The sequence below is a fragment of the Lepidochelys kempii genome, chromosome 2, assembly GCF_965140265.1.
Source record: "Lepidochelys kempii isolate rLepKem1 chromosome 2, rLepKem1.hap2, whole genome shotgun sequence".
Taxonomy (NCBI): domain Eukaryota; kingdom Metazoa; phylum Chordata; order Testudines; family Cheloniidae; genus Lepidochelys; species Lepidochelys kempii.
The window spans coordinates 250,823,936-250,850,700 of record NC_133257.1 but is presented as its reverse complement, the minus strand read 5'-3'; the positions used below and the strand labels follow the sequence as shown (position 1 = coordinate 250,850,700).

The window sequence follows — 26,765 nt, the reverse complement described above, 5'->3', positions numbered from 1 at the left end:
CCTAGATCATCAGTAGAGCAAGTACCAGAACAGTAAGTACAACCCTCAGTACTTCTACGACTGGGTCTCACCAGGTCTTCACACAAGCTCACTCAGTACTGCAAGAGTTCAGGTTCTCAAAGAATCTGCTTGTTTCCAAGGAGCCTGAGTCTCCTCTGTTGCGTTTGGGACTCCCAATACCACAACCAGTATTATCTGTGGTATCCCACCTTTTGCCAGTACCAACATGTTCTGAAAGATGGCCAGTTACTCCTTCATAGATTCCAAGGACAGAAGAGACCGTTCTGATCATCTAGTCTGACCTCTTGTATAACACAGGCCAGAGAATATTCCCAAAATAATTCCTAGAGCATTTCTTTTAGAAAAAAAATCCTATCTTGGTTTAAAAATTGTCAGTGATGGAGAATCCATCACAACCTTTGGTAAGTTGTTCCAATAATTAATTACTCTCACTGTTAAAAAGTTACACCTTATGTCCAGTCTGAATTTGTCTAGTTTCAGCTTCCAGCAGTTGAATCATGTTATACCGTTCTCTTTTTGATTTGAAGAGCCCATTTTATTTGTTCCCCATGTTGACACTTATAGACTGTAATCAAGTCATCCCTTAACCTTCTCTTTGTTAAGCTTGAGCTCCTGAAACTCAATCACCATCTGCCCCTCCACCAGGCTATGAAGGGGAGAGTTCTTCAGACTCCCAGGTTTATGTGCAGTGCTCTGCTGACCATCTGCCTGTGTTGACTAACTGGAACCTGCACTGTTGAGGGACATTTCCAGGCTTCTACCATCAAAGCCTGCCAAACATCCCACCCGTTATAATCAACCCTGCATGCCCCCTCCATTCCTGTGTGATCCTTCCAGTGGACATACTGGGATCCTTGGCTGCTTACCAACAAGAGTTTTTTCTGAAATGCTCAGTACTCATGTAAATCATCCCTTGATGACATTCTTCAGCTCCTTCTTTTCCTCCACAGCAATCTTTAAGGCAGGAGGATACATTCAAGGACCAGGAAAGGAGAGCTGATGAGGCAGCTAAGCCACAGTCTAATATTTCTTCTTCCTCTCCAGGTGAAGCTATCATCCCCCCTGTCTCACATTGATGATTTCAAAGTTTCAAGATCTGATGAAGAGGGTGACAGACACCCTTCAGATCCAATTAAAAGAAGTGCAGGAGACACAGCACCAATTGCTTGACATTGTGCACACACCGTCATCAGCACGAGTTGCCCTTCCTATAAATGAAGGACTATTAGAGTCTGGCAAGTCCATTTGGCAGACTCCTACTACTGCCCTCCCTCCCAGCAAAAAGACCAGATAAAAAGTATTATGTCCCAACTAGGGGCTCAGAGCTTTTTATTTTCCCACCCCACACCAAATTCTGCGTCCATGACTAGAGTAAATGAGTATCATAGTCAACATCATTCAAAGCCTATGCCCCTTGACAAGGAGCACAAGCGCTTGGATCTTTTGGGGATCAAGAGTTGTTCCTCTGTGACCCTACAGTTCCCAACTGCTAACTGTCAGGAGAGTCCGAAAAAATACAATCACATTAATATGAAGTTTGGCTCTTTTATTGAACATCTACCACAAAAGCACAAAGAACCGTTTCAAGCCATCATTGCAGAAGGGCAGCTCTTGGCTAGAACAACCCTGCAAACTTCTCCGGATTCAGCTGATAGGGCAGCTCATTCCATTGCTACAACCGTAGTCATGTACAGGGTGTGACAAAGTGAGACACTTTTGTAATATTTTTATGATGATGTGTGCCTCAGTTTCCCTCTGTACTTTTCATTGTTACCCAGTGGTTGCAGAACAGTTAAATCTACTCTTGGGGCAGAGCAAGAGACATGAGGTGCTGTGTTCTATAACTGTCTGGGGTGGAATCTATGGGTTGTTAAAAGGACTGGCTAAAACTGATCCATATCAATGAAGAATTCTGAAAGACAGTGGGAACCCCAGGGGGCCAGGACATTCATACCTAGCAACCAATAATCAAGAGGAAGGAGATTTTCCCCCACCTCTCAGCAGGGAAGCAGAGCAAAGGCCCCAGCTCAAGATCAATGGACCGAAAGGTGTCGGGATACTAAAATAAAAGTTGGCTTATGGTAGTGAGTCAGCAGCTCTCACCTGGGACTGATGGAGAGAAATGGAGAACTAGAGGCAGAAAATGATTCTATGGCAGCTTGGCTGGGTGGAACACTGGCTTGGCCAGAATGAAGTATGTATTAATCTTTGTTTCTCTATGCCAGTGGTTCTCAACCTATTTATGAGGCCCACAATGTGTTATGTGGGCTGCAGGTTGAGAACCACAGCACCCCACCCAGAGACCCCTCTGCAGAGCAGGGCCAGGAGTTGAGCCGGGCACGAGCAGCCAGACCCCGCCGGGTTGGGCAGCTAGGACCCGAGGCATGGGGCCAGGAGCAGAGCCCCACATAAACCATGGGGGTGCTGTAGCACCCGTGCAAACCCCTAATCCTGCCCCCCTGTAGTACTCACCAGCCCCTTGCTGGCAGAAGCACTCCAGCAGGGCTGTCACACGCTGTCTCTCCCTCAGCCAGCCCCGCCCCCTGCCAGACCAGAGCTGTGCATTTTTATTTATTTATTTATTTTATTTTAAGCATACAACTGAGCTGCAGCCTGCGTGTAGCCTGCAGGTTGAGAACCACTGATCTGTGCTAATGTAAGCTCTTCTTTATCGTCTGTGTTCAACTGACTAATAAATCCCACTCTGTTTTGAAAAGGCTCCCTGGTGTCACTGCAAATACTTGCTAAGTTGCAGAGGTCCCTGAAGAATGTAAAAGTCTCAGACCTAGGAATTTATCTCAGGTGGACTTGCTGGGCAGAGCTCACAGTGTGAAGCAGGAGTGCTGGATCCCAGAGGCTAACTGTTGGATTCACTGAGGCTGGGTGGGCTACCTGTTAGAAAGAATCGAACCTCTTGGACATCTGGCACAGTGAAGGAGTTCCTCTGTTTAAAAGCTGGGACATAGCACAGATCCTGTGGATCTGTGACACAGGGCATCATGGCTTCAGTCCTCAGGATTTCCCTGTGAAGTCCAGAACACAGTAGAGGACCTCACTTTCGATGGTCTAAAGTTATTCGGTGACGCTATGGATGATTTGCTGCCTGCTTAAAGGACTCCAGAGTGATCCTTCATTCGCTGGGCATATATATGCCTGCAAATAAAAAGAGGTTTAGTCAATTTCAGATGGTGCAGAGATTATGCCTTCCCAAGTCTCCATTTTCCACAGACCACCAGAGCCACCTAGAAAAAAACCCACATTTCAAAAGGGAAAATTTAAACTGCTACAGCAACTTTGATCAGCAGCCTATGATGGCCAAACGTTCCTTTTGACTCCTCAGTTGAGAGCCATGAACATTTCTCTGATCCAGACCTGCTGCTGCACCATCTTACCTCACTCAATTTTCTACTTTTTGGTGATCGTCTCTCCCATTTTCACACCTCATGGATGCAGATTATCTCCAACAGATGGGCTTTGGAGGTTATAATTTTGATGTACTCCATTCAGTTCTACTCCATCCCCCCATTCCATTTCATGGACCCCTCTGATGAATCTGTTTTGAAGTAAGAGGTTCAGTGCCTTTTCCGTTTTGGAGCAGTGGATCCAGTTCCCACTCAACACAAGAGGGTTTTATTCCAAATACGTTTTGGTTCCCCATAAAGAAGGGTGAATGGAAACCAGTTCTAGATCTATGGATGCTGAATACCTTTGTCAAGGTACAGAAATTCAAGATAGTGACACTGTTCTTTCTCTAGATCTACTACTTTACAACCCTTAACCTTCAGGATGTGTATTTTCATATCACAGTACACCCTTATTTCATATCACAGTACACAGTACATGACAGAGGGTACCCTTCTCATGCTTCATGCTCAGCTGCACCTGCATTGCTTCCAAGCCTGCTTCAGGTCAGTTTATACACCCAATAGGGACAGTCTAAACAAACTGCTCTTTATCCCCTGTCATTATTCTAGTTTCCCTCGAATGGTGAAAGAATCCAGACAAAGCATATTCCCAGAGGTCCCCTTCAACCACCCCCAACCCATTTACATTTTAGTTTCCGACATGTCCCTCCTCAGATGGGGAGCTCATCTTCAGGACCATAATTTCCAGGGCAGATGGTCTGCCCAAGAATCCACCTTACACATCAATGTTCTGGAACGCAGAGCTGTCAGACATGCCTGTCTGCACTTCCTATCCAGGATTCAAGGACAATCATTTCACTTAACGACAGAAAATAGGGCCAGTATGTATTATATAAATTGGCAAAGGGTAGCAAGAGCCCTTTCCCTCTCTGCAGAGGCCGTGAACTGTGCATAGCCCACAATATCCTGATCTGGGCAATCTACCTACCCAGTCTCCAAAACACCATAGCTAACAGCTTCAGCAGATGCTTCGCTCAAAATCATGAGTGAGAACTAGACAAATCTGTACTCAAACAATTCTTAAACTGGGGATATCCAAAAGCAGATCTTTTCGTCACCACAGATGATTGGAAACGCACACATTTCTGTTCAAGGGGAGGCTTGGGTTGCCACTTCTCTGGTGGGATGCTTTTCTCATCTCCTGGGCGAAGAATCTCCTATACACATTTGCTTTGCACTCGCTGATCCTCAAGATCCTAAACAAAGTCAAGCAGGACAAAGCCACGGTCATCTTGATTGCACCAACCTGGCAAATCTTTCTTTTTGACTGGCCATCGATCTTCCACTGACACCCAGTCTTCTCACACAGGACTCAGGGAATGTCCTTAGCCCAATCTGACTACATTGCGGCTCAAGGCCTAGCCCCCCATGGTTCTCAGTGCTAGAAGAATCTTGCTCCACAGCAGTTCAGGAGGTTCTGCTGAATGGTAGAAAAGATTCTACCAGAAAGACTTACCTTTAGAAATGGAAAAGGTTTTACCACTAGCATACTCACCATAGTTTTGTCTGCTAGTGCCTCTCTTATCTCCGAGGTGTTAGAATACTTACTTACTTTGAAGAAAGCACAGTTCGGTTAAAGTTCACCAAGCTGCCATCACAGCATTCCATTCTCCAGTAAAAGGTTTCTAGGTATTTGCTGCCCTTGTAACACTGAGATATATAAAGGGTCTGTAAAACCTCTTCCCTAATGTTAGACACCCTATTCCCATTTGGAACTTTTAATTTAGTTCTCAGAGCTTTGAAGAAGCAACACTTTTAACTGTTAACTTGCTCACTTATGAGCCTCTCCATGAAAACCGCATTCCTAATGGCTATTACCTCTGCCTGAAGGGTTGCAGAACTGGAAGCTTTAATGACTGACTGTCCTTATACAGTCTTTTTCAAAGATAAAGTTTTTCTCTTCAACCACATCCACCTTTTTTACCCAAGCTTACTTCAGCTTTTCATATCAATCTATCATTTATCTTCTGGTATTCTACCCCAAGCCTAATCGGTCAAAACAGGAAGCTGTCCTTCATAACTTGGATATCAGGAGAGTGTTGGCTTATTATCAGGACAGGACTAGGCCTGAGACTGGTTGTTTTTATGGTGGACAGAACTAAAGGGGTTCCAGGGACTATCCAAAGGCTTTCTAAGTGGGTTTCTGGTTGCATACTCTCCTGTTATGTGGCTAATGGACCTTACCCCTCTAAGGTTGTTGCTCATTCCGTGAGTTCGTACTGTGTCTGTAGCCATGCTAAAGGATGTCTGTTAATGGAAAAAAGCAAGGCTAATACATGGGCTTTGATTCACACTTTCTCCAGGCACGAAGCCTTCCTGGGCAGGTGCTCCCTTTGGCTTTTCAGTCCTACACACAGCCTTAGACTGAGTTCTGAAGCCCCCACCTTCTTTAGGGATACTGCTAATGAGTCACCTCTCATAGAGCACCCGTAGGGACACTACTCGAAGAATGAGAGGTTACTTCCTTGTATAATAACTGGAATTCTTAAAGATGTTTGCCCCTGTCAGTGCTCCACAACCTACCCTCCATCTGATCTTCCTGGGGCTTTGAGGAGCAGAAAAAATTGAGGGCAGTTTGCCCATGCAGCCCTATATATCCTTGGTATGAAGCATGAGAATACATAGGGTGCATGTGCAAACTGAAAGGGCACTGCTGCTAAAAATCTCCAATGGAAGGCAAGTACACACCCCCAGCAGAGGACCCAGAAGGATACACATCTCAAAGTACTCCAGTTACTGTACAAGGTAAGTAATGTCTCCTTCATTTTGGCTTCCAATGCATTGCAAATGATCAAACAACCTTATTAAATAAGTTTAATAATGTGTTTTGTACTTAATAGCTGAATGGAAAGGGTGCCAAGGTAGCTTTGAGAGCCTGTTGTGATCTAACATATTGATTATTTGACTTGAACTTCAATTTTTATTTTGTGTTTTGTTTTTGTTTTGACACCTAGATGACATTCCAGTTCAGTATATGGGACAAAATCCGAGATTTGGGAAACCTGTCAACCACCACTTTCTCCAACCTGGTTTCTCTGTTGGCCCACTTGCTAAAGACAAAATCACTCTCCCTATCAGTCTTCAAGGTCAGCATAGTCTCTATTAAAGTACTTGTGCGCTTCCACCTCATTTGTTAGTTTTGTGGTAAATGTGTGTGTGTGTTCCTTGTTATCTAATCTGTATTACAGTTGCTTATTCAGTTTTGAAACAAATTATTCCAAACTTCCTAGCTAAGGTGAACTTTACTTGCCTGTTTTCTAAAACTGCCCCAAACGTAGGGATCTGATTTAGTTTCATACAAGTGGTTTTAATGGCCAAACAGATTAGATTAATTTACTTTTTATTTATTTATTTTTAAAAGAACTGTGGCCCAGTGGTTAGGGTGCTAGTCTGGGACTTGCAACACCCAGGTTAAATTCCCTGCCCTGCCACGGATTTCCTGTGCAACCCTGGACAAGTCACTTAATCTCTCTATCCTACGGTTTCCATCTGTACAATGTGGATAGTAGCACTTCCCTGCCTCACAGAGGTGTTGTGAGGTTAAGTTAATTAAAACAGATTGTGAGGCGCTCAGGTACCCTGGTAATGGGAGTCACAGAAGTACTTAAGATGGCTATCCAGAAGATAAACAGAATTTGGGCTGTTGCAGACAACAGTAAATTATTTATTGTTCCTTTTTTAAAAGAGAATCTGAATTTAAAGAAATACACATCTTCCCCCACCCCCATTCCTATCTTTACTGGTGGCATTTCAGCCTCTTTCATGTATTGGATGTGCTGATGGAGTTGCTACCAGACAGACACATGCTCCTTATTGCTGCTGAAAGCCAGCAGTGAAGTTTGGGGCTATTACTGATAAGGATTGTTGTTGCTTTCCTTTGGGGGGGGCAGGATGCCAGACCATTTAAACAGTGGTTAAGACCTTGCTCCAAAAACCATCACTTGATACTCATGACCTTGATAATTACTTCCTTATCTTGAACCTTCCTGTTTTGAGGAGGGCTGTGGGTGGAACCCAGGTTCCACTGATTTCATCAGCCTCCCCTACATGCAGCTTTTGTAGTGGTGTGACTGTCAGCTGGGGGCAGGGGAGTGATGGTTTTTCTGAAAGCTATCTCAGTGCAACCCCCAGCATGGTTGCAGTTTTACTGGTATAAAGATGCCTTAAACTGGTGTAACTTAGGGCACATCTTTACTAGCAATGTGTGTAGTCATGGCATCGCGCTGGGAAAGAGCTCTCCCAGTGCTAGTAAAAAAAAACAAACACCTCCATGAGGGAAATAGCTACCAGCGCTGGGAGCACAACTCCCAGAGCTGGTGCACTGTCCATACTGGCACGTTACAGCACTGAAACTTGCAGCGCTCGGGGGTGTTTTTTCACACCCCTGAGCAAGAAAGTTGCAGCACTGTAAAGTGCCAGTGTAGACAAGCCCTTATTCCACTTCCCTTACAGGAACAAGCTCTACTGGAAAAACAGCATCCACACTAAGGGAGTTGTACCACTTTAACTGTACCAATATAGTTAAAGAAGTCCAACTTTTGTGTAGACGAGCCCTAAGCTCCTAATTCATTCAGTCTGGGTATGGTATAGCCACTGCATTAATATTCTTAATATGGACAGAAGTGTGGTGCCTATGCTGATTTTTAGTGCATCTGTCCGCAGCCTTTGGGGGCACTCAGATATGGCAGTGATAGTGTTGTAATGTCTATAAATAAATATATTTAAAAATACTGCTGTGCGTTAAGTGTGTCTTGGATTCACCTTTGGGGCCACTCTGCCTTAAATACTTTGAAGATACCTATCTCCTTGGTATCTGGTTGCCTTAGTATATCAGGTAGAGGTGACCAGGTTGTTTTTCAGTGGCTTCATTCCTTCCTGCGATGTTTTAGAAGGCAGTGTTGGACAATTGCCATGCAATCCGAGTGCACTCTCATGCCAGATTCCACAAGGTTCTGTTGTGTTGCCACTCTTCTTCAATATCTATGTGAGGTCATGATTAGTCTTAGCTTTTCCTCTCTCAACTGTCAAATTATGCAAGGCATATTTTTTTGATTTATAATTTATTTTTTATCATCCCTGGTCCTGTTAACTAGGTAGTTGAATTCAGTGAACTAGATAAACCCAAAGTCCACTTCTTGCGGCAAGTGTTATATATACTATTAATAAAAACAGACTTGGAAGAACTTACCAGCATTTTTGGAAGGTAAGTGATCATTGATCTTCCCAGAGAACATTTGGTGAGTAGTGATTGGACACACAAAAGGGATTTGCTTATTTTATTTATTTTAATTATCCATTGCTTACACAAAGCCCTTGACACCTCACTTCTTACAATACAAGCTTTTTTGTGAAAGGTCCATCTCTTCTTATACGTTCATACAGCACCTGGCACAATGCTGCCCTGGTTTTAATTGTGGTCTGTAGGTGCTACTGCATTATAAATATATTATGGAATTTTACACACAACATTAATACAAATTTTGAAATAATCAGTACATCAACTATCGCTATCAAGCAAGAACAATAAAACTGTTGATGCACAAAGCAGACCTACCAACCACCCCAAAAATCTTTGTGTGGAACTAGAATTCAGTCACACAGCAGAGTTGTTCTTGCTACAACATTTCCCTGTTGTAGAAAGGAAATAATGGAATTTATCGGGGGAAAGTTCACTCTCTAGCATTGCAGATCTTATCTAGAAATCTCTATTCTTCATATTAAAGGTGCAAGGGTTATTAAGTGAACACCTTTTAGAGGTAATCAGAGGAAATGTCTTAATCACGCTGAAGCAGCTAAAATTTAGACCTGATTCTTTCACTTACACGCAGCCGTCCATTGTGGGTATACAAGTGTCTATGACATTAATTTGGTTACAGTCGGAATGCTTTTAAGATCTCATCCACTCTACATATTGGAACAATGCTCAATAAGGGTCACAGGTAATCTGGTCTCCTGACATGTTGTATATTTGTACTGCAGTCAGGGCCTTAGTTTGTAAGCTATTCCATGAAGCAACTTTGCTTTTTTAGTTTGTTTTTAAAGAGCCATGGAAATGGTGCTATATAAATATTTAATAATGGAAGAGATAATAGTGTTTATTCTGTGGAATTAGATCTGCCAAAAATACTAAAGTAATAAAAGACAATGTTTACATTGGTAGAACTACACATAAAGTGGAAAGTCTGTATTGCCATGTACTGTCTTTCAAATTCTATTCTATCCATTAAAATGTGGGGGAGGTTTGCCACATGTTGCTTACATTTTTTACTATGCCCTAACTAATATTTTAAGTCAAGTCTCTTAAAAAATACTTTAAAATTCCAAACTACCTTTTGAGAAACAGATTGCATGTGAAGTATGTTCAACTGTTTGCCAAACCAGTGTAGGCCTGTACTTGTTAATATTAAATTTAAAAAAAGTTGGGATTTTCCTGATAAATGTTCAGTTTGGTTCTTCTCAAAACCTGACAGCATAGCAAAAGAGACTTTATAACATTGTAGGAAAGTAGGAAACTGGAATTATTTCTGATTTGTGTGTCTGTCTTTTTCAGGTTAACTGACAACCCAAAATTAGGAATGTTGCGTGAAGGTTTGAAGCTTTTCCTTTCCCACTTTTTCCTGAAGAATGTACAAGCACACAAAAGTGCTGAAGAAGCCAGCTTACTAAAAGAAAGAGTTGAACTAGTAAGCAGGACTTTGCAAGCCAGAGAATCCAGATTAAAACTGTAGTTTTATTTTCAAATGAGCTTGCATGGAAAATAAGGACTGCATGGAAAATAAGGACTTCATGAAAGCACAAAGCTAATCTTGACAATGTTTTTCACAGACCAAAGACTTGAGATGCTGAGCAGGATTGTAATGCTACAAAGGACCCCATGTTTTGAGGTGATGTAGGATTGTACACTCCTAAAAAACGGTTTCAACTTTGGGGGAAAATAGAAACATAGAATACTGAAGAAGGAAAAAAGTATATATATCTTTATACGTTGTTCATTGCTTTAAAAAGTATTGTCGTCCCCCATCCACCTTCACTTTGTATACCTCATGTTGCCAGTTATCATCAGGCAAGATAACTGAGTTTCCTTTAAAGTTTAGTTAATACCACTTAATCAGTCAGCAAGTGGTAGTGTTCAGCAACCCCAAGGTTCTAGCCTTCCTAATTCCTGTAAGATCATGGCGTAAGATTGGGTTTGATATTCAGACCTGTTCACTTTTTTACAGAATAAATAAAATCGAATTTTGTTTCTGTGCTATATTATGGTCTGAGTTTAATGTGAAAACTTTTTAATAACATAATCATATTATCTGTTGTAAAACAGGTCACTAGATGGTGCAGTCATTGGGGAGTAAGTCTTGTAACTACTCCCCAATTTTAAATAAAATTGAATCATAGAAGATATGGGTTGGAAGAGATATATTGATTAACTCTGTGCCTTGTTCACCTGCATCTCTATCAGAAAAAGATCTTTTGATGTTTCCATTATAAACCTTGGTGGACTGACTGAAGGCCTAACTTCCTCAGTTATATTGGGTTTAAATATCACAGCATAATTTATGCTAATACTTTAACCTAATTGCCTAGTGCAATTTTATTGTGCTTGTTTTGCTGCCTTCTAGTTTTAAAATTTTGCCAGCTGTTTACTGTTTGAGATGTAATGAAACTCTTAAATTCAGATTTTACTATTAATAGAGAGCAAGTGGTAGTTTGAAAGCCATCAGTTCAGTATCAGGCTATCTTCCAAAAGAGAATACTTCAGTTAATACCTACTCTAATATCCATCCAGCTGTTTGAAGGTCCCTATAATTTTCTTTGCATAACAGCTCATCGTGGACTGGGTGAAGTCAGTTATTTATATGTTGTTCGTTTGCAATGTTATACCCATGTTGGTCCCACGATACTAGAGAGACAAGATGGTGAGCTAATATATTTTAATGGACCAACTTATGTTGTTCCAGTAAAGCTTTCAAGCTACACAGAACCCTTCTTCAGGTCTGAGAAGGGTACTCAGAGCTAAATACAAAGTAGAACAGACCAGGACTCACCAACTCAGTGTCATCAGACCCTGCCATAACAGATGCAAAACCAACAGACATCTCAGCTGCTACAATGATCAATACCACGCCCCCAATACACCTTTCAATATCCATGGGTCCTACACATGCTTATCACAACATGTAGTTTACCTTATCCAGTGCAGCAAATGCTCCAATGACAAGTATGTGGGTGAAACCAGACAATTACTATGCTCTCAAATGAATTCTCAGAAAAATAAGACAAAAACATCCTACCACTTGCTGAACACTTTTCACAAAACGATCACTCTTTATCTGACCTCTCAGTCCTTCTTGTCAAAGGAAACCTGCACAACACTTTGAAAAGATGAGTATAGGAGCTTAAATTCATAAATTTGCTAGACATAAAAAATCATGGTCTTAATATTAAGACACTGGATTTATGGTTTATTACAACAATCTGTAACCCCCAACTCCCTTTTTTGTCCTATCACTGCAAAGGTGTTAACTGGCGACTTCACCTGGAATGATCTCTCACAATATGTATTAATTATTTATGATAAACAATCTGTTCTATCTTGTGGTTAGCTGTGACACTGAAAAGAGCTCTGTGTAGCTCGAAAGCTTGTCTCTTTCACCAGCAGAAGCTGGTCCAATAAAAATATTACCTGACCCACCTTGTCTTGCTTATATTGGATAAAACCATAGTTTCATGATTGTTTTTGCCACCTGTAGTAAATTTCTTCATTGTTTTTGCCAAAAAACAAAGATTATTCTGATATCATTAGGCCACATCAATGGCTTAGTGATCTAAACATACGTTTGAAATACTCTCCTTGAAACCATAGGTTCATGCCCCCAGATGCCATACCAATGCATACGCAATAAATCCCAGCGGGGTAACCTAACTCATCTTCCTACAGGTGTAAACAAAGAATGCATTATGACATTTATATTGTTGATTAATTATTCTGAATACCAATAGTGCCTGGTGCTATAAGGAGACAGTCCCTGCCCCCAAGGAGCCTACTGTCTAAATACACCAACAAACCATTTCAGGTACATAGAGGGTGATGGTGTTTGAAGGTGCACTCTCTCTACTCTATGGATGTTAAAAGATACCATAGCCCTTTTTTTGGAAGGACTGGGCCTACTCATAAAAAATGCACTTTTTTCCCGCTCTCCTGGAAATACAAACTTAGTTGTTTCTTTGGTGCTTGATAAAGTGCTTTGGGATCCATGACACAATATTTTAGTTACTGCTTAGTCACTTGGATTTCTGTGTTTTGATATCAGTGTGTGAGGCTCCCTCAAATTTGCCTCTGTCCAAAGAATTTGTTTCTAGCTAAGAACCCAGCAATAGATGTGTTTCATTGCAGTCAGTTCCCAATAAAGTCTCAATTCATTGGACAGTAGAAATGGTTGAAAACAAGAAAATGGTGAATTTCTTTTTTTCATTGTTTGTCAGTCTTGTTGAAAAATAAAATTAAAAAAATAAAATTTTGGAAGAAATTCTCCCCAGCTCAACTGAACAGTAGCATTCAGGCCCAGCAAAAGTGATGCCACCCAGAATGGCCATTAGGGCCATAAGTGAGGTTGTTATTGCCTTCGTTTGGGAAGGGCAAGATGCATGGAGCAGTGGACAAAGAAAATAAGACACAATCAACTTAAAATTCTCAGCTCTAACTGAAAATATTGTGACAGGTAACACCTACCATCGGAGAAAGAGAGAAATGTTTTTGCTTTCTTCAGTTTACTTTAGGCTATTGGCAGTACTTTGTATAGAGATTTCCTGTATAATCAGTCCATTTCCTCTTTTGTTAGTGTGGGTCTTTCACGCAATAACAGATGAGAGAGGAAAAAAATGTTAAACCAGGAAGATGTAACTGAAGCCACAAAATTGTCAGGGAAACTTTGAGCCACTGAAGTACCTTAACCTACTTGTTTACTTGATTTAAAGCTGAGGGCACCCCTTTAACACAGCCACACTGTCAAATGCTGGGATGCAGATAGTTCCCTGGGGAGTAACTGTGCCAAGCCTCAAATCCGCATTCCTGCAGCTGGAGTTACACTGACATAAACCTGCTGTAACTGTATAGAGATTCAGGCTGCTGTGAAATGAATGGAACCGAGCTAAGTACAAAAGCACTCAATTTAGGCCACAGCAATTGCCTATTACTTTCTTTGCTTTTGGGGTGGGCTGAGAGGAAAGTGAGACTGCGGGATGCTATTTTAACATATTTGTGGTTTAATATGTAATGAATCAAGACATGTAAACACACATTATTCCAGCTGGAGTTTGCCACAAAGGCAGGGACAACCTTGTTCTTGAAGAAAATTAAAATGTCCCCCTTCAAAATAATCAAAATGTGACAGGCTGTTACTTCCTTGTCCAATTGCTTCCATTTGTAGTCAAAAGGGAATATCCTCTATTACCAATGGAAATTCTGCCTAGCGTTTTATGGTTCTGAATACATTAATTTGCTGCAGTTGCCAGAGGCACAGTTACTACTGCAATTAAGGGTGCTGGCTTTAACCTTACAGTTTAAAGTTACAATCAGTTTTTATTCTTTTTATAACTGAGACTTGCCTTTCCTGCTGTGTTTGCCTCTGACATACAACATAGCTACTGCTTCTGTTTCCAGCAAGAATCAATTTTGCCTATGACTTTTGTCAAAAAACATATTGATGTGGCATATTCTAAGAATCTTTTGAGAATATGAATTTGCAGGGGAAGTTGCTGAAATATGGTGCTGTTCCACATTGCAATGCTCAGAGAGCAACAAAAGTTGCCTTCAGAGAATTTGACCAAAGACGCTGAACTGGTGAAAGAGATTAACTGAGATTGAAAGTTCTAGGATATAGATCTGATATCTTAAATTCTGTTTCAGAGTAGCAGCTGTGTTAGTCTGTGTCTGCAAAAAGAACAGGAGGACTTGTGGCACCTTAGAGACTAAAAAATTTATTTGAGCATAAGCTTTCGTGAGCTTCAGCGGATGCATTCAGTGTGTTGCGTGCAGTTTAAACGATGGTTTTGCATGGTCCCCAAGGCAAGACTGGTATGACCTGCTGGGGGTGAGTAACTTTGGGGATGTCTTATTTGCATTTCGAGGAATGTACACATTCATTTACCTGCTGCATGCTGCCAATTCTGTGTTGTGGTACTGTCCCAAGTATGGAATGAAATTTTGAAAAGGAAAACATTGGACAACAATAAATTGAACACCTTTTTCTTCCCAGTAAAGCTTACTGTGCCAAGGCACCTCTTCTTCCTAACAGGGTTGTCTGTGGTGTTACTGCAGAAAGAAAGTGGCCTTCTCCAAAACTGGACACCAGCAGGAGTTTGCTATGGAAGTTACACGTCCTTCAGGACTTTCCTTCCACTTTGTGCATCACAGAATACAGCTTCGCTCATTTTTAAATATTACAATATTTAACACCTGCTGGCCTTTTTTCATCTCTAGAGTAAAAACTGAAACATGTTTCCTGCTCATTTGAATGAAACAAAATTGCTTTTTTATAAAATGGCAAAAATCCTTTCTGAGGGGCTAGGGTTTTTATTATTCCATGAATATAATATGATTTTCAGAGTAATGGAAAATACAATATATTGGAAAACCATACAGCTATTGTAATTCAGGCTCTTACAGCTGAAAAACTAATGGAAAATACTGGGAGATTTGCTTTAGATTGAGTCGAACCATAAGCATGATGTTTCACTGGTAGATATATTGCAGAATATTTCAGTCCTTCAACCTAGGTAGTACAGTCCACACAGATCTATTATCACGATTGCAGGGCCCGGCCCGGCCCCCCCTTTTTTTTAGTAGACAATGCGGTTTTAAACCCTTTCCTGGTTTTTGTATCAAAATTAACAGGGCAATAAAGTCTGTTTTCCCGCTTTGGCTGGAGTGTTGCACTGATAAATCATCCGCAAATCCCTCTGGCAGGTTTTAACACTATACCTGAATGGCCCAAGTTTCTGCAGGCTTTTCAACTTTCTGTTTTTCCATTGTCATGTGCAAGGGGGATGATAGCTGATATCAATTCTGTTCTGAAATCACAAGCCTGGCTGTCGTATCTGTCTTTGGCAAAGGTATGCAACTCAATACTCCACTTAAAACACATCTGGCATGGTTTGATTTGTATTGTTCTTCAAGTGAACTTCATATGTTAAAGGTTACTGCCTGGGAGGAAAAGTAGGCCAAATACATTTCTTTTGTGACAGGGCTTTCAAGCTAAATAAATATACAACTGACAACTGTTGTTCTAACATTTTATTGCACGCAATGCAGTATAGCTTAATGGCTGACTACATCCCTTGTGTATATAAACCAATATGGGATCTTTTGATATTGGGGATGACTGGAGTCTAGTCCTCTGTTTTAATGAGATAATCTGACCTTTATGGTAGGTTTTCCAAAGGCTGGGTCTAGTTTAATCTAGGTCTATTTTTCTGGGGTTTTTTTGGGTTTTTTTGCATTGACCTATCAGGAAATTGTAGATGGAGGTATCTGACTTCTACCATGTGTCACTTTTTGTGATTCATCTCCTGAAGGAACTTTCTCTTTCCCTCCAATAAAGTTTAGTTTACCTCAAGGCCTAGAGGCATACAAATCACAGCTGCCCCTATAAAACAGCTGTTCTGTACCTAAAACCTGTTGCAGTCTGCATTCTTACTTTAAAAATATGTGAATTACAGAAGCCTTCCACTGATGGATTCATGCACAAGTCAGGGTCTGGTATTACTTGGCTTCCTTAAGCTCATTTAAGTTATAGAAAGAAATGTAACAACCACCCAAGGGCAAGGAGTTTAAGAATGGGTAGCTGACAGCAAATCCTATTATGCACTTTAAATATATTTATTAGGACCTTTGTCCTTGGATTGTCAAACTCCTAACTTTATTTAAATCTGTTTCAAGGGCTTCAACCAGTATAACTTAAGTAAGTAAATAAATAGTAAATACTAAAAACTTGTCTGAGATCCTAAATCATGACTGAAACAAAAAGGTAGGTGTTAAAAATCACAAATAAATGCCTTTGATGAACAGGTATTTTAAAATTATTTCCTCTTTTACCTAAATGCCAGAACCTGAGTTCAGGCTTTGCTGCTTCTACAAAGATTGAGATCCCTGAAGTTTAGCCAGGGCCTGGATCCTGTTGTCAACGGCAAGGTTCCACCTGGCCTTGTCTACAAAGAGAATTCTATCCATCCATGTGTGAAATACACAGTGAAGGAAGCTGTCAGTCCATTTAGGAAAATGAGTAATATTAAAAAGGTCAAACATTTAATCAAATTACACACACACACAAAAAGTTAAGAACAGCCTTGAGCAGCCTCCTTCCCCTACAGCTGTAGCAGCGCCCATCATAATGAGAGTCTGGGCACTCTACTGAGGGACAGCAGGTTGGAGGGAGCCTCCTGTTTCCCTGCCTCTTTCACCATTGTGCCGTTCTGAAGTGAGAGTGGAGCTTTTCAGGATGCATGTGTGGATCATTAGCCAAGCTGGAACCAATCACTGGCCCAGCCCACTGGGACAAGGCAAATGTAGATATTGCTAATTTGAATTTCCTGCAAAAAGGGGGAGGGGAGCACAGCATTGTCCATGACAATTTTAATGAAAATTTCATCCCATTTTGCACCCAAAAACATTTTCAAAATATGAAATGAGAGAAAATTTTAATGATTGATTTTTCCCCAAAAAGTTATGTACAACTGTCATTACCAAAAGGTTCTGAAAATGACTGTCTGCATCCCTCACCCACCTCTGGATACGCCATCACTAATATTTTTATAGATTTAAAAAAATAGATGTTATAAACTCATAATAAAACCAACATTTTTCTGCTGGATTATCTTCACCTATTGCTATGCCATATTTTAATGCACCTGTTCTGGAGGGCAGAGGTGTACGGGGAACTGTGGCCTAGGTACTTTGTTGTTCTGCTGCATCAAGAATTGGAAAAAGTGCTGTGTGTGAAAATACAACACAGCCATTCTACAAAACAATACAGAGCTGTGATATGAACATATTGAACCATTGCAGAGACAATGGTGGTAGGAAGGCTTAGCTGGATGGAACAGTGCATTTGGCTAATGTAAATGGAGCCAGAGAAGTTAAGACATTTACCCAAAGTCACAGCGCAAGGAAGAGCGCACAGATCTCCCACATCCTAGTCCTGTGCTTTAATCACAAGATCATATTTCCTCCTGCTTCAGAATTTTACAGCATTTTTGGATTAATTTTTGTGTGTGTAGTTCAGTTCACCTATTTTATTTTAGTTTTGTTTCTCTCACCCAAGTTGAATGGTTTGTTTTTATGAAGCGGAGTAGGCAGGTGTGATTGGGTCATTTGGTTTTGGTTTTAAATGCGGTCTGGGGTAGTTTGAGTGCAGGGGCCAGGCAGCAAAGGTTAGGAAGCAGGAGATTGCTTTTTACTCAATCATGAGTTCCAAGCATTGCCTACAATGATAAAAGCTTTTGAGTGGAGCTCCTGGGAGCTGTTCACCAAAGATTCAGACTGGTGGCCTGCTCAGAAAAACTTGCAAACTCCTTGCCACTCAGTAAGTTGAACGTGACAAGAAGGCTTGAAAGCTGCCACTATTTATGTATTTGGTTCAATTGTTTTATCTGAGGTTTGAAACCAGCAAGAAAGAAGGAGCTACAGCAACACTGGAGTTGTACCACTGCCTTCAGTGGGGCCAGGATTTCACCTCCTGTGAGCCATCAACAAAAATGGTGTATTTACCTGCTTATATATTTCCTTCAAAAATTATCCCCAGGTCTGCAAGTTAAAGCGCTCTTTTTAAGAGCACAAAGGCCTGATTTGCAAACCCATATTTACACTGAGTGATACCTTGGGCCCAGATCCACAAAGATACTTAGGCGCTTAAACCCTAGAGTTAGCCACTCCGAAAACCCACTTGGCAGCCCTCCAACTCTGGGGTGTCTCACCTCACTTAGGCTATGTCTGCAATACTCCACAGCTTTCCACAGCTTATTCTGTAGGGGTGTTAAGACCAGTCTACCCTAAAGTGCTGCACTATAACCCACCCCCATGTGGATATTGCATACACAAACTAAAAAGGTTCCTAGTTCACATTAGTGTTGTCCTGTTGAAGAGAACTACATTAATGTGAACTAGGAACCTCTTAGTTTGTGCCTGCAGTGTCCACAGGGGGGAGTTACAGCGCAACACTTTGGGGCATGCTGTAATTTACACCCCTGGAGTCCAAACTGCGGTACAGTGTAGACAAGCCTTTAGTGTCTCAGCTTTTGTAATAAAAGTTCTCCAGGCTTCCATGTTTCTGCCTCAGATCACGTGCACTACTGCCTCACTCTAGGCATCCAGGTGCCCATCTCCCCCTGAGCCCCAGAGCAATCCACAAATTGGGGGAAGGTAGGTTTTCCTCTGCCTATCTCACCCATGGGACCCAATTGGGTAGGGTGCTCAGAGACCACCAGTTGGGATCCAAGTCAAAATCTGGCAGGGTGAGAGGAAGATGGTGGTGCCACCGCCCACCTTATAACTTTTAGCCTAGTCGTTAGCACTCCCCAGAGATGTGGGAGACCCAAATTCAATTCCCCTCTGTCTGAGGGGGTGAGAAAGGATTTAAACAAGGGTCTCCCACCATTCAGGAGACTGCTCTAACCATTGAGCTATGGGATATCATAACATGAGTCTCCCTCAGTGTCTCCTGTTGAAGCTGTTCCACTTTGGATAATACTTGAGTCATTGGTCCAGAGAAAGAAAGCAAGGAAGAAAATGATTCTACAGTCTAGGGGTTAGAGCACTGCAGTGGTGGAGTGGCCTCCCATTAGCCAGAGGGGGAAGAATCATTTCCTGAACCCAGGTGGGTGGAGCCAGGCCATGCTCACCCCTCCCATTAGAAGTTAAGAGGCAGGACAGGAAGTATAAAGGGGGGGGTCCTGGAGCTCAGCTGGAATGCAGCCACCAGAGAAGATAAACTCCTTCTGCTCGCTCCTGAGGCTGGAGACTGGAGGGGAGACTTGCCATGCTGAGGCAAACACAGGACAGTACTGTGTTAAGTGTAAATTATTAAAAATATAAGGGGAAAATTTAAAAAAAAGATTTGACAAGGGAAGGAAACTGTTTCTGTGCTTGTTTCGTTTAAATTAAGATGCTTAAAAGCAGCATTTTTCTTCTGCAAAGTAAAGTTTCAAAGCTGTATTAAGTCAATGTTCTGTTGTAAACTTTTGAAAGAACAACCATAATGTTTTGTTCAGAGTTACGAACAACCTCCATTCCCAAGATGTTCGTAACTGAGGTTCTGTCATTATTCATACACAATATCATGTACATAAGTTAGTCCTGGAAGAAATTTAGCCTTTTCCTACTTACACTTTGTTATTATTATAATTAAATATTTATATTACGACTGGGTTCCTACTATGCTAGGTGATGAATAAACACACACAAGAGAAAATTACCCCCCCAAAGGGTTTACAGGAATTTTTCCCTATATTTACTCATTTCACATTATAAATCTATATCCATTCATATTAAGTCTTTCTAAATTCACTTTATTCCCCCCACCAAAGATGGAGCTGATCACAATGGATCAAGTTGGCAAGAGCAAATGGGACAAATGCCCACTTTTGTCAAAAAAGTGGGGTGCAGTGCGGAGCAACATGCAGGGGGCAAGCAGAGATGCCAGCCCCCTGCAGAGGGGAGACTGGGCTGAAGGGGTGAGGGGTGGGAGGAAGGGTTCCAGTGCATGGGGGTCTGCCATGGTTCAAGCGACCAGTGACAACCTCAAGTGAGGGACCAGCAGGGTTTCAACTACCAATGAGTAGTGACAGCCTCAAGTGGGGGGCCCGTGGCAGGGTTCGAGTGACCAGTGACAGCCTCGAGCGGAGGCCCAGTAGGGTTTGAGTGACCAGTGACAGTCTGGGGGGCGGGGCACCTCAGGCAAGCAGCTGGGTCCAGCCCTGCAGGGGACTCGGGCAAGTGGCTGGGGCCAGCTCCACGTGGTGGCCTGTTTACGGTAACCCTACTCAGACTTGATAGAAAACAGACAAATCAGTAGTTACAATAAAGGTAAGTTTTGAAAATGGACCTAAGTCCAAGATTTCATTGCTGGATGCCTCTTTAGCTTGGTTTTGGGGGTGGGGAATTTGATGTTTTCACAACCAAACAACAAAATCAACACTTCCTTCCACAGAATGCTCTGGCATTTCTCGGTTTATACCAAAGGGGTTGGAGGATTGCAAGTGACTTCTAGTATTGGTGATGCCACAGAAAGATGCATTCTGGGCAGTGGTTAAAGAAATTAAATTGAAACAGGAAGGGTAGGTCTCCCTCCATTAGCCAAAGAGGATGGGGAGCTCTGAAGGAAGGCTGCTTACCCCAAGCCAAGCAGGGGAAGCGGAGATTTCCCTCTGCTTTTAGCAGAGAAGGGGGAGCCGCTGCAGTCCTCTCTACTCCCCTACACTTGAACCCCTGATTCGGACACCTTTACCAAAACAAAGAAATTCATGGAGAAAGAAAAGGATTTTAATATTGAAAAGATTTGTTACGTCTTTGCTGCATTCCCCCCACAGCCCTGTTAGTAAAGGATGTTCTTTGCATCAGTTCTCGGTTGCAGCACAGGTTCCTTGGGTTTACATTTAGCTTTGCAGCTCACCTATAATAATTAGATAGAACCCTTTTCACACTATGGGGGTCTATTATTCCTGTGCTAGAGTCCATCAGCTTTTCCAAGACAATTTTCCATCACTCTGCTGCAAAAATTCACTCCATTCCAAAACTTGATTTATACATTCTTAGCCCACAAGTTAATTGCAGCATTTTAAGTCAGTTCAGCAATTCTAAAGTTAGGAGATCGGGAAAATAACTTTTAGGTGTTTTTTCAATTATTCAGTTGCTAACCAGCTTTGTTTTCTAAAGCTGATGATATAAACTGCTGGTCTATAATATAGAAATGGCGTTGCCACAATCTGTGCTCCCCACTTCCAGCTTTCTTTAGCTGATCCTCTTCTAAGTAAACCCCTCATCTCCCCACCTCCCAACATATCATGGAACTAACATGCCATTTGCTGCCATCACATGGTTTACTCTGCTTGTGTGTTCTACCCATTCTCCCACTGTGTGTGTCTGTCTTGACTATTTAGATTGTAAGCTCTTTGGAGCAGGAACAGTCTGCCATGCTGTTTGTACAGTACCTGGCACAATGGGGCCCTGTTCTTGGCTGGGCCTTCAGCACTACTGTAATAATGATAATAATAGTAAGAGACAGTCCTTGTCCTAAAGAACTTACAGGCTAAACAGATAAAACAGACAAAGGGAGTATTATTATCACTATTTTATAGATGGGGGAACGGAGAGTTTAAGTAACTTCCCCAAGATCACACAGGAAATACGTGGGAAAGCCAGGAATTCAACACAGGTCCTGCGTCCTAGTCCAGCACCTTAAGCACAAAAATCCTCCTTCCTCTCTAATCATCAGTGTGTGAATGATCTGTTATGGACCTTCATTTCAAACCTCCACCACATTAAGCAGTGTCTGAATATGGACTTCAAAGACAGATACAGGTGAAAATACACATTTTTCAATTGCCAAAATATGTATCTACATTGTTACCACTACACATTTATCAGTTCTATTTCAACTCTATCTACTAAATAGTATTAACAACAAAACTTTGTACTTATATTGCCTTCATCTGAGGCTCTCAAAGCACTAGACATAGGTGAACAAGTATTATCTCCACTGTGAAGTGCAAACCAAGACAGAGAGAGGTTAAATGACTTGCTCAAACTCTCATAGTAACCGTGTAGAAGAACCAGGATTAAAAGCAATCATGTGCTACAGGGGATTCTTGTCCCTGGAATGTCAGGTTGAAATTCTGCCGCCAAACTGAAGAGATGGTTGGACTGCACTGATAGGCACTCCTGGCTTAAAAGGGCTATGGCATCCCTGCCAGAGATGAGTTATCCCTGGGACTCATACACACACTTATGAAGAGCAATATCTTTTGCCTTTGAAATGGGCCAGATTGCACCAAATGGCAGCTGTTTCAAAATAGTGTTGTGCAGGACAATACCCCCGGACAACTTACAATACCTTCCCCCACCCTTTTAAATGACACAAGTGGAATGCTGGGCTCCACCATTGGTATATTTATCTATGTGATCATCTATAAATTCCTGATTGGTTTGGAACACTGAGCTTCAGAGGTTAAAGGAGATGGAAACAGGAGGGGAAGCTCTCCCTACACCAACCAAGGAACAGGAGGATGATGGGGAAAAGGCTGCTCAGCCAAGCCACGAAGAGAAGGGAGCTTTCTCCGCTTTCAGAAGAGGAGGGAGAGTAGTGATATCAGGCCCATCACGGACACAATTCCCACTGAAGTCAATGGACTTTGGATCAGGCCCTGCCTGAGAGTGACACCTGTGCCCCATTACAGTTTTCATACCTGGGTAGAAAGATTAGATTAGAGCAGAGGATCTCAAACTGTGGTCCACAAGCTCCATTGAGGTGGCCCACGGATAGTTTCCTCTAAGGTGTGTGCCTGGGTGGCCACACACAAGAGAATGAAGGGCCACCCACCTAATTAGTGGGAATAAGGGGTAGGTGGGAGGGGGCAATGGGGTGAGAAGAGGGGGTGGGGGAATTTGGGATGCGCAGGGCTGTGGCGGTCAGAGAAAGAGGAGACTTTCCCCAGCTCCAGAGCTGCAGCTACCGAGGAGAGACAGTCCTCCTTCCCAGCTCCAGCTCGCGGGCTGCTGTGGCGGGGGGGAAGAGATCACATCTATCGCATTAGAGAGGTAAGATTACGGATATTAAAATGTGAGTTGTGTGTTTTTATTTATAGAACAAAAAAAGTTAATTATTATTTTGTTTTTTATATAGCGCTTTTATCCAAAGCACTTTACAATAGTTAGCTAATGGTACAAACAACATTTGGAAAGAGCATTAAGTGGTCCACCGAGACCCTCAGCAATTTTCAAGTGGTCCGCGAAAAAAAAATGTTTGAGAACTACTGGATTGGAGGGTCTTCCCCGCAACTCCTATTTTGAATCACACCACAAGCAGCACTTGAGCATTCTCATCAGAGGGTCCTGCATCTGGAACTCGCTCCTCTTGATAGTCTTCCAGATCCAATCCATCCAGATTCATATGAACTTCAGAGAAAGACATACTCTGAGATGCTCTCATATGGTTTAACCTATTTGATTCCTGTTTTGACTATTCCTGGCAAAAGGTTAGTGACTGTGGACAACCTTATGTAATTACTCATTAACAGTTATAAAATAGCACTTACCTGCTATATCGCTACTTGCTTTAAAAATAAACAAACGACTAAAACCACCATACTCATTTCACATAAGCCTTTGAATAACTAACAAATAGCTACATTCCTGCACTGTCAACTGTGGCTGGAACTAAGGCAATGACCCAGAGGTGAAGGGTTCCATATCCCCTTGCCATGCATCTGAACAATCCAGCCACCCTAAGAGAGACAATATTGTGACTGAAGGCTGAAACTTTACCCTTTGCACTAGTTCTTGTGCCTGTGACACAATACTGTTGGAATTCAAAAAGTGGTCCAAAGAGATACCATATGTGCAGCAACAGCTATGCACAACTGGGGAATTAAAAATGGATTTGTTTCCATTTTTACTTTGGTTTTCCTTTGAGTTTTAATAAAACATTTAACATCTTGAATTTCATAACAGCTACTGTGAATGCTGGGTGATGACACTGCAAGCATTATCTTCACAGAGTTGGCTCATCATGCAATCATAGAAATCAGAGTTGGGAAAGACCTATTAGGTCACCCAGTTCAAGTGTCTCTTAACCTTTAACATACCAGGACTCGCTGGTAGTCCATTCCCATCTACAAGGGATCTACTTCCCCTCCCCCTTCAGCAATATGGAAAAGGCAGGGTGACTGTGACCCACTGAGTGCCACACCAACCCCTAAATTGAGAACCTATGATCTAATCCATAACCCCTCCACATAGTAAGGCCCCAGTCCAGCAACTGAATTAACAGAAGTGGTCCTTCAATAGAATCCACTCGGGTGCAAGGGCCTGCACAAATCCAAACGCAGGAATGGAACCTATGTTGTGATCCCTTAAGCTTAAAGGGAAAGGGTTATAAGAGAAAAAAGATTAAATATATTTAAAGTGTCTTTTTGAGAACTAGGTGAAAACAAGAAATAGATAATAAACTGTTACAGTCTTGGTGGAGTATAAAAATTGAAATTTCAGAAATAATCCATATTCCTTTAACTGATAAAGTACTTTGTTCATGTAGGTTTCATGGCAGGATGGCATAGATTATATATATGATTTCCCACTTGGAAGACTTTTAGCAAGGTTACCTAGAACATATGGATTCTATTTTCACTGTTTTGTTATAGCACTTAATTTGTATGAAATTGTTGGTTAATGACATCCATGCCTAAACGGTGTTGTTTAAAATAAAACGTCCATGAAAGGTCTTTGTTCATATTCAAGTACAGCAATGAAAATTTTAAGAGTCGTGTTGCCTATCCTGTCTTAGATGGTGACTGATCGAAAAATGAAATTAAACCCAGAGAGGGGTAGGACTAGAGGCCGCCTGTGTCTCTACCTCACCGGCCCTGCGTGCAGGGCGGGATTGTAGCTCTAGCCAGAGGTGGGCCTGAATCACAAGCCCGGTGGAAACCCGCAGGCTTTGGGGAAGCGCGAAGTTCCCAGCTGGCCCTGCACCCCCAAACCGAGACCCTGGAGCCAAACTTCCCCGCACTCTGTAGCGACTCAGGGCTGGAGCCCGCCCGGGCCTGGGGCTAGACTCCAGTTGCAATGTCAAAATAACACCCAGGGGAGGGCCAGGCCGGGAGGCAAAGGAAGCGCAGCGGCGGGTGTCCCCGTTAGCGCTACGGCCTGGCTTCCTCCCACGGGGGCCGCCCCAGGCCCTGCCCCTGGAGGTCACGCAGGCCGGCTGCCGCCAGGGCCCAGCCCTCTCGCCTCGGGGAGTTGGGAACCCTTCTCTGGGCCCGCGTTGACCCGCCAAGGGGGGAGCTGCGGCGACAAGACGCCGCAGGCAGCGCGGCCCAGCTGGCTAAAGCAGCCGCGGCCCGCTGCAGCCGCCCAAGCCCTAACTCGCCCCGCGCCTCGGGGCAAGCGCCGGGGCCCCCCCTACCGGTGCAAGCAGCGCTGCACGGTCCCCGCCCGCGAGAGCCGTTCGGAGCCGGCGCTGCCCCGTCTGCCCCCGCCGGGGGACGGGCGTCCGCTGCCCAGGCCTCCGGCGCCGCCCGGGCCTCGCGCAAATCCGCAGCGCCGAACGCGTGCAGCGCAGCGGGCCGCGCCCCGCGCCGCGCCGGGCGGGCACCCCGGGCTCGCGGGGACGAGCATCGGGCCAGGCTGCCGATCGCTTTCCCGATTTGGGGCCGCCGCTGCTTCCCTAGGCACCGGTGGCTCCTGTCGTGCGGCTGCTCGGTCCAGCGGGACCGTTTAAGGCCAGGATAGCGGAGCGTGGCGCATTTGTTAATGCATTCACTGTTAATCGCTCGGAGGCTTTCATCACACCGCACATGGGGATAAGGATTGTTACCCTGAAGCCAGGCCGGGGAAATCTTTAATAAAAGCCATTTCTCTCCTGTTGGGAGCAACACGTTCACTGAACCCCTTCCCAATGACAGTGCAAATTCACACACCCACCGAAACCCTTCGATACGTATTTTACGTAGGTTTAACTCCCCCCTCCCCCGCACGTCCAGTTTTGGAAACACCTGGAAAGCTGTAAAATGATTTACGAAGTGAAAGTGTTAAATGAGGCCACCAGCTGTAAGTCTGACAGAGCTTTATGGGTTTTATTAGGTGCCCTATTATGGAAAATAAACTTTAATCCGTCCATAAAAACAGAATCTGAAAAACATATTTGCCCTTGTAGTCTGGAACACTGAAGGTATTCTTGTGAGACGCTGGAGCTTTACAAAGAAAAGGAGTACTTGTGGCACCTTAGAGACTAAAGAGATTAGTTTTATTGAGAAAGACACAATACACCAGTAGGACTTTGATACATAGTCCATGAATAGCTGCCTGTAGCGTGCTAGGCTATTTTTTATACTCTTGAAACACATTTGGACACACACCTCTTAGGCAAACAGTAAATTTCTGCCTCAATCAGTTTTATTTTCCTGTTTAATTATCACGTATTTAACTATAAATTAATGTCATGGGGATGGAAATTTTCATATGCTAAACTCGCAACTCATCGGTTGTTCGTTCTTTGGAATTATTCTGTTATGTGTGTTTTGGAAAAGTTTGTATTTGTTTGGGTTTTTATCTAT

General features: G+C 42.8%; 1 protein-coding gene and 1 long non-coding RNA gene across 3 annotated transcripts in view; one reads left to right on the top strand and one right to left on the bottom strand.

Moving 5' to 3' along the window:
* NOM1 (nucleolar protein with MIF4G domain 1) overlaps positions 1–12,130 on the top strand; it is a 28,524-nt gene extending 16,394 nt beyond the window's left edge. The window contains exons 9-11 of one of the 2 annotated variants that reach the window (XM_073334555.1): positions 6,401–6,532; positions 8,540–8,649; positions 9,997–12,130. In XM_073334555.1, coding sequence (XP_073190656.1) covers positions 6,401–6,532; positions 8,540–8,649; positions 9,997–10,174 — 420 coding nt within the window. In that variant the 3' untranslated portion in view covers positions 10,175–12,130. The remainder of the gene's footprint in view (positions 1–6,400; positions 6,533–8,539; positions 8,650–9,996) is intronic. The other variant, XM_073334556.1, reaches the window with a different exon arrangement.
* LOC140907785 (uncharacterized) lies at positions 1,566–25,699 on the bottom strand. The gene is made up of 3 exons (XR_012157622.1): positions 25,616–25,699; positions 4,526–4,642; positions 1,566–3,174 (listed from the first exon to the last, which is right to left on the bottom strand). It is a non-coding gene; the product is annotated as an uncharacterized lncRNA (long non-coding RNA).
* Between the last annotated feature and the right edge of the window lie 1,066 nt (positions 25,700–26,765).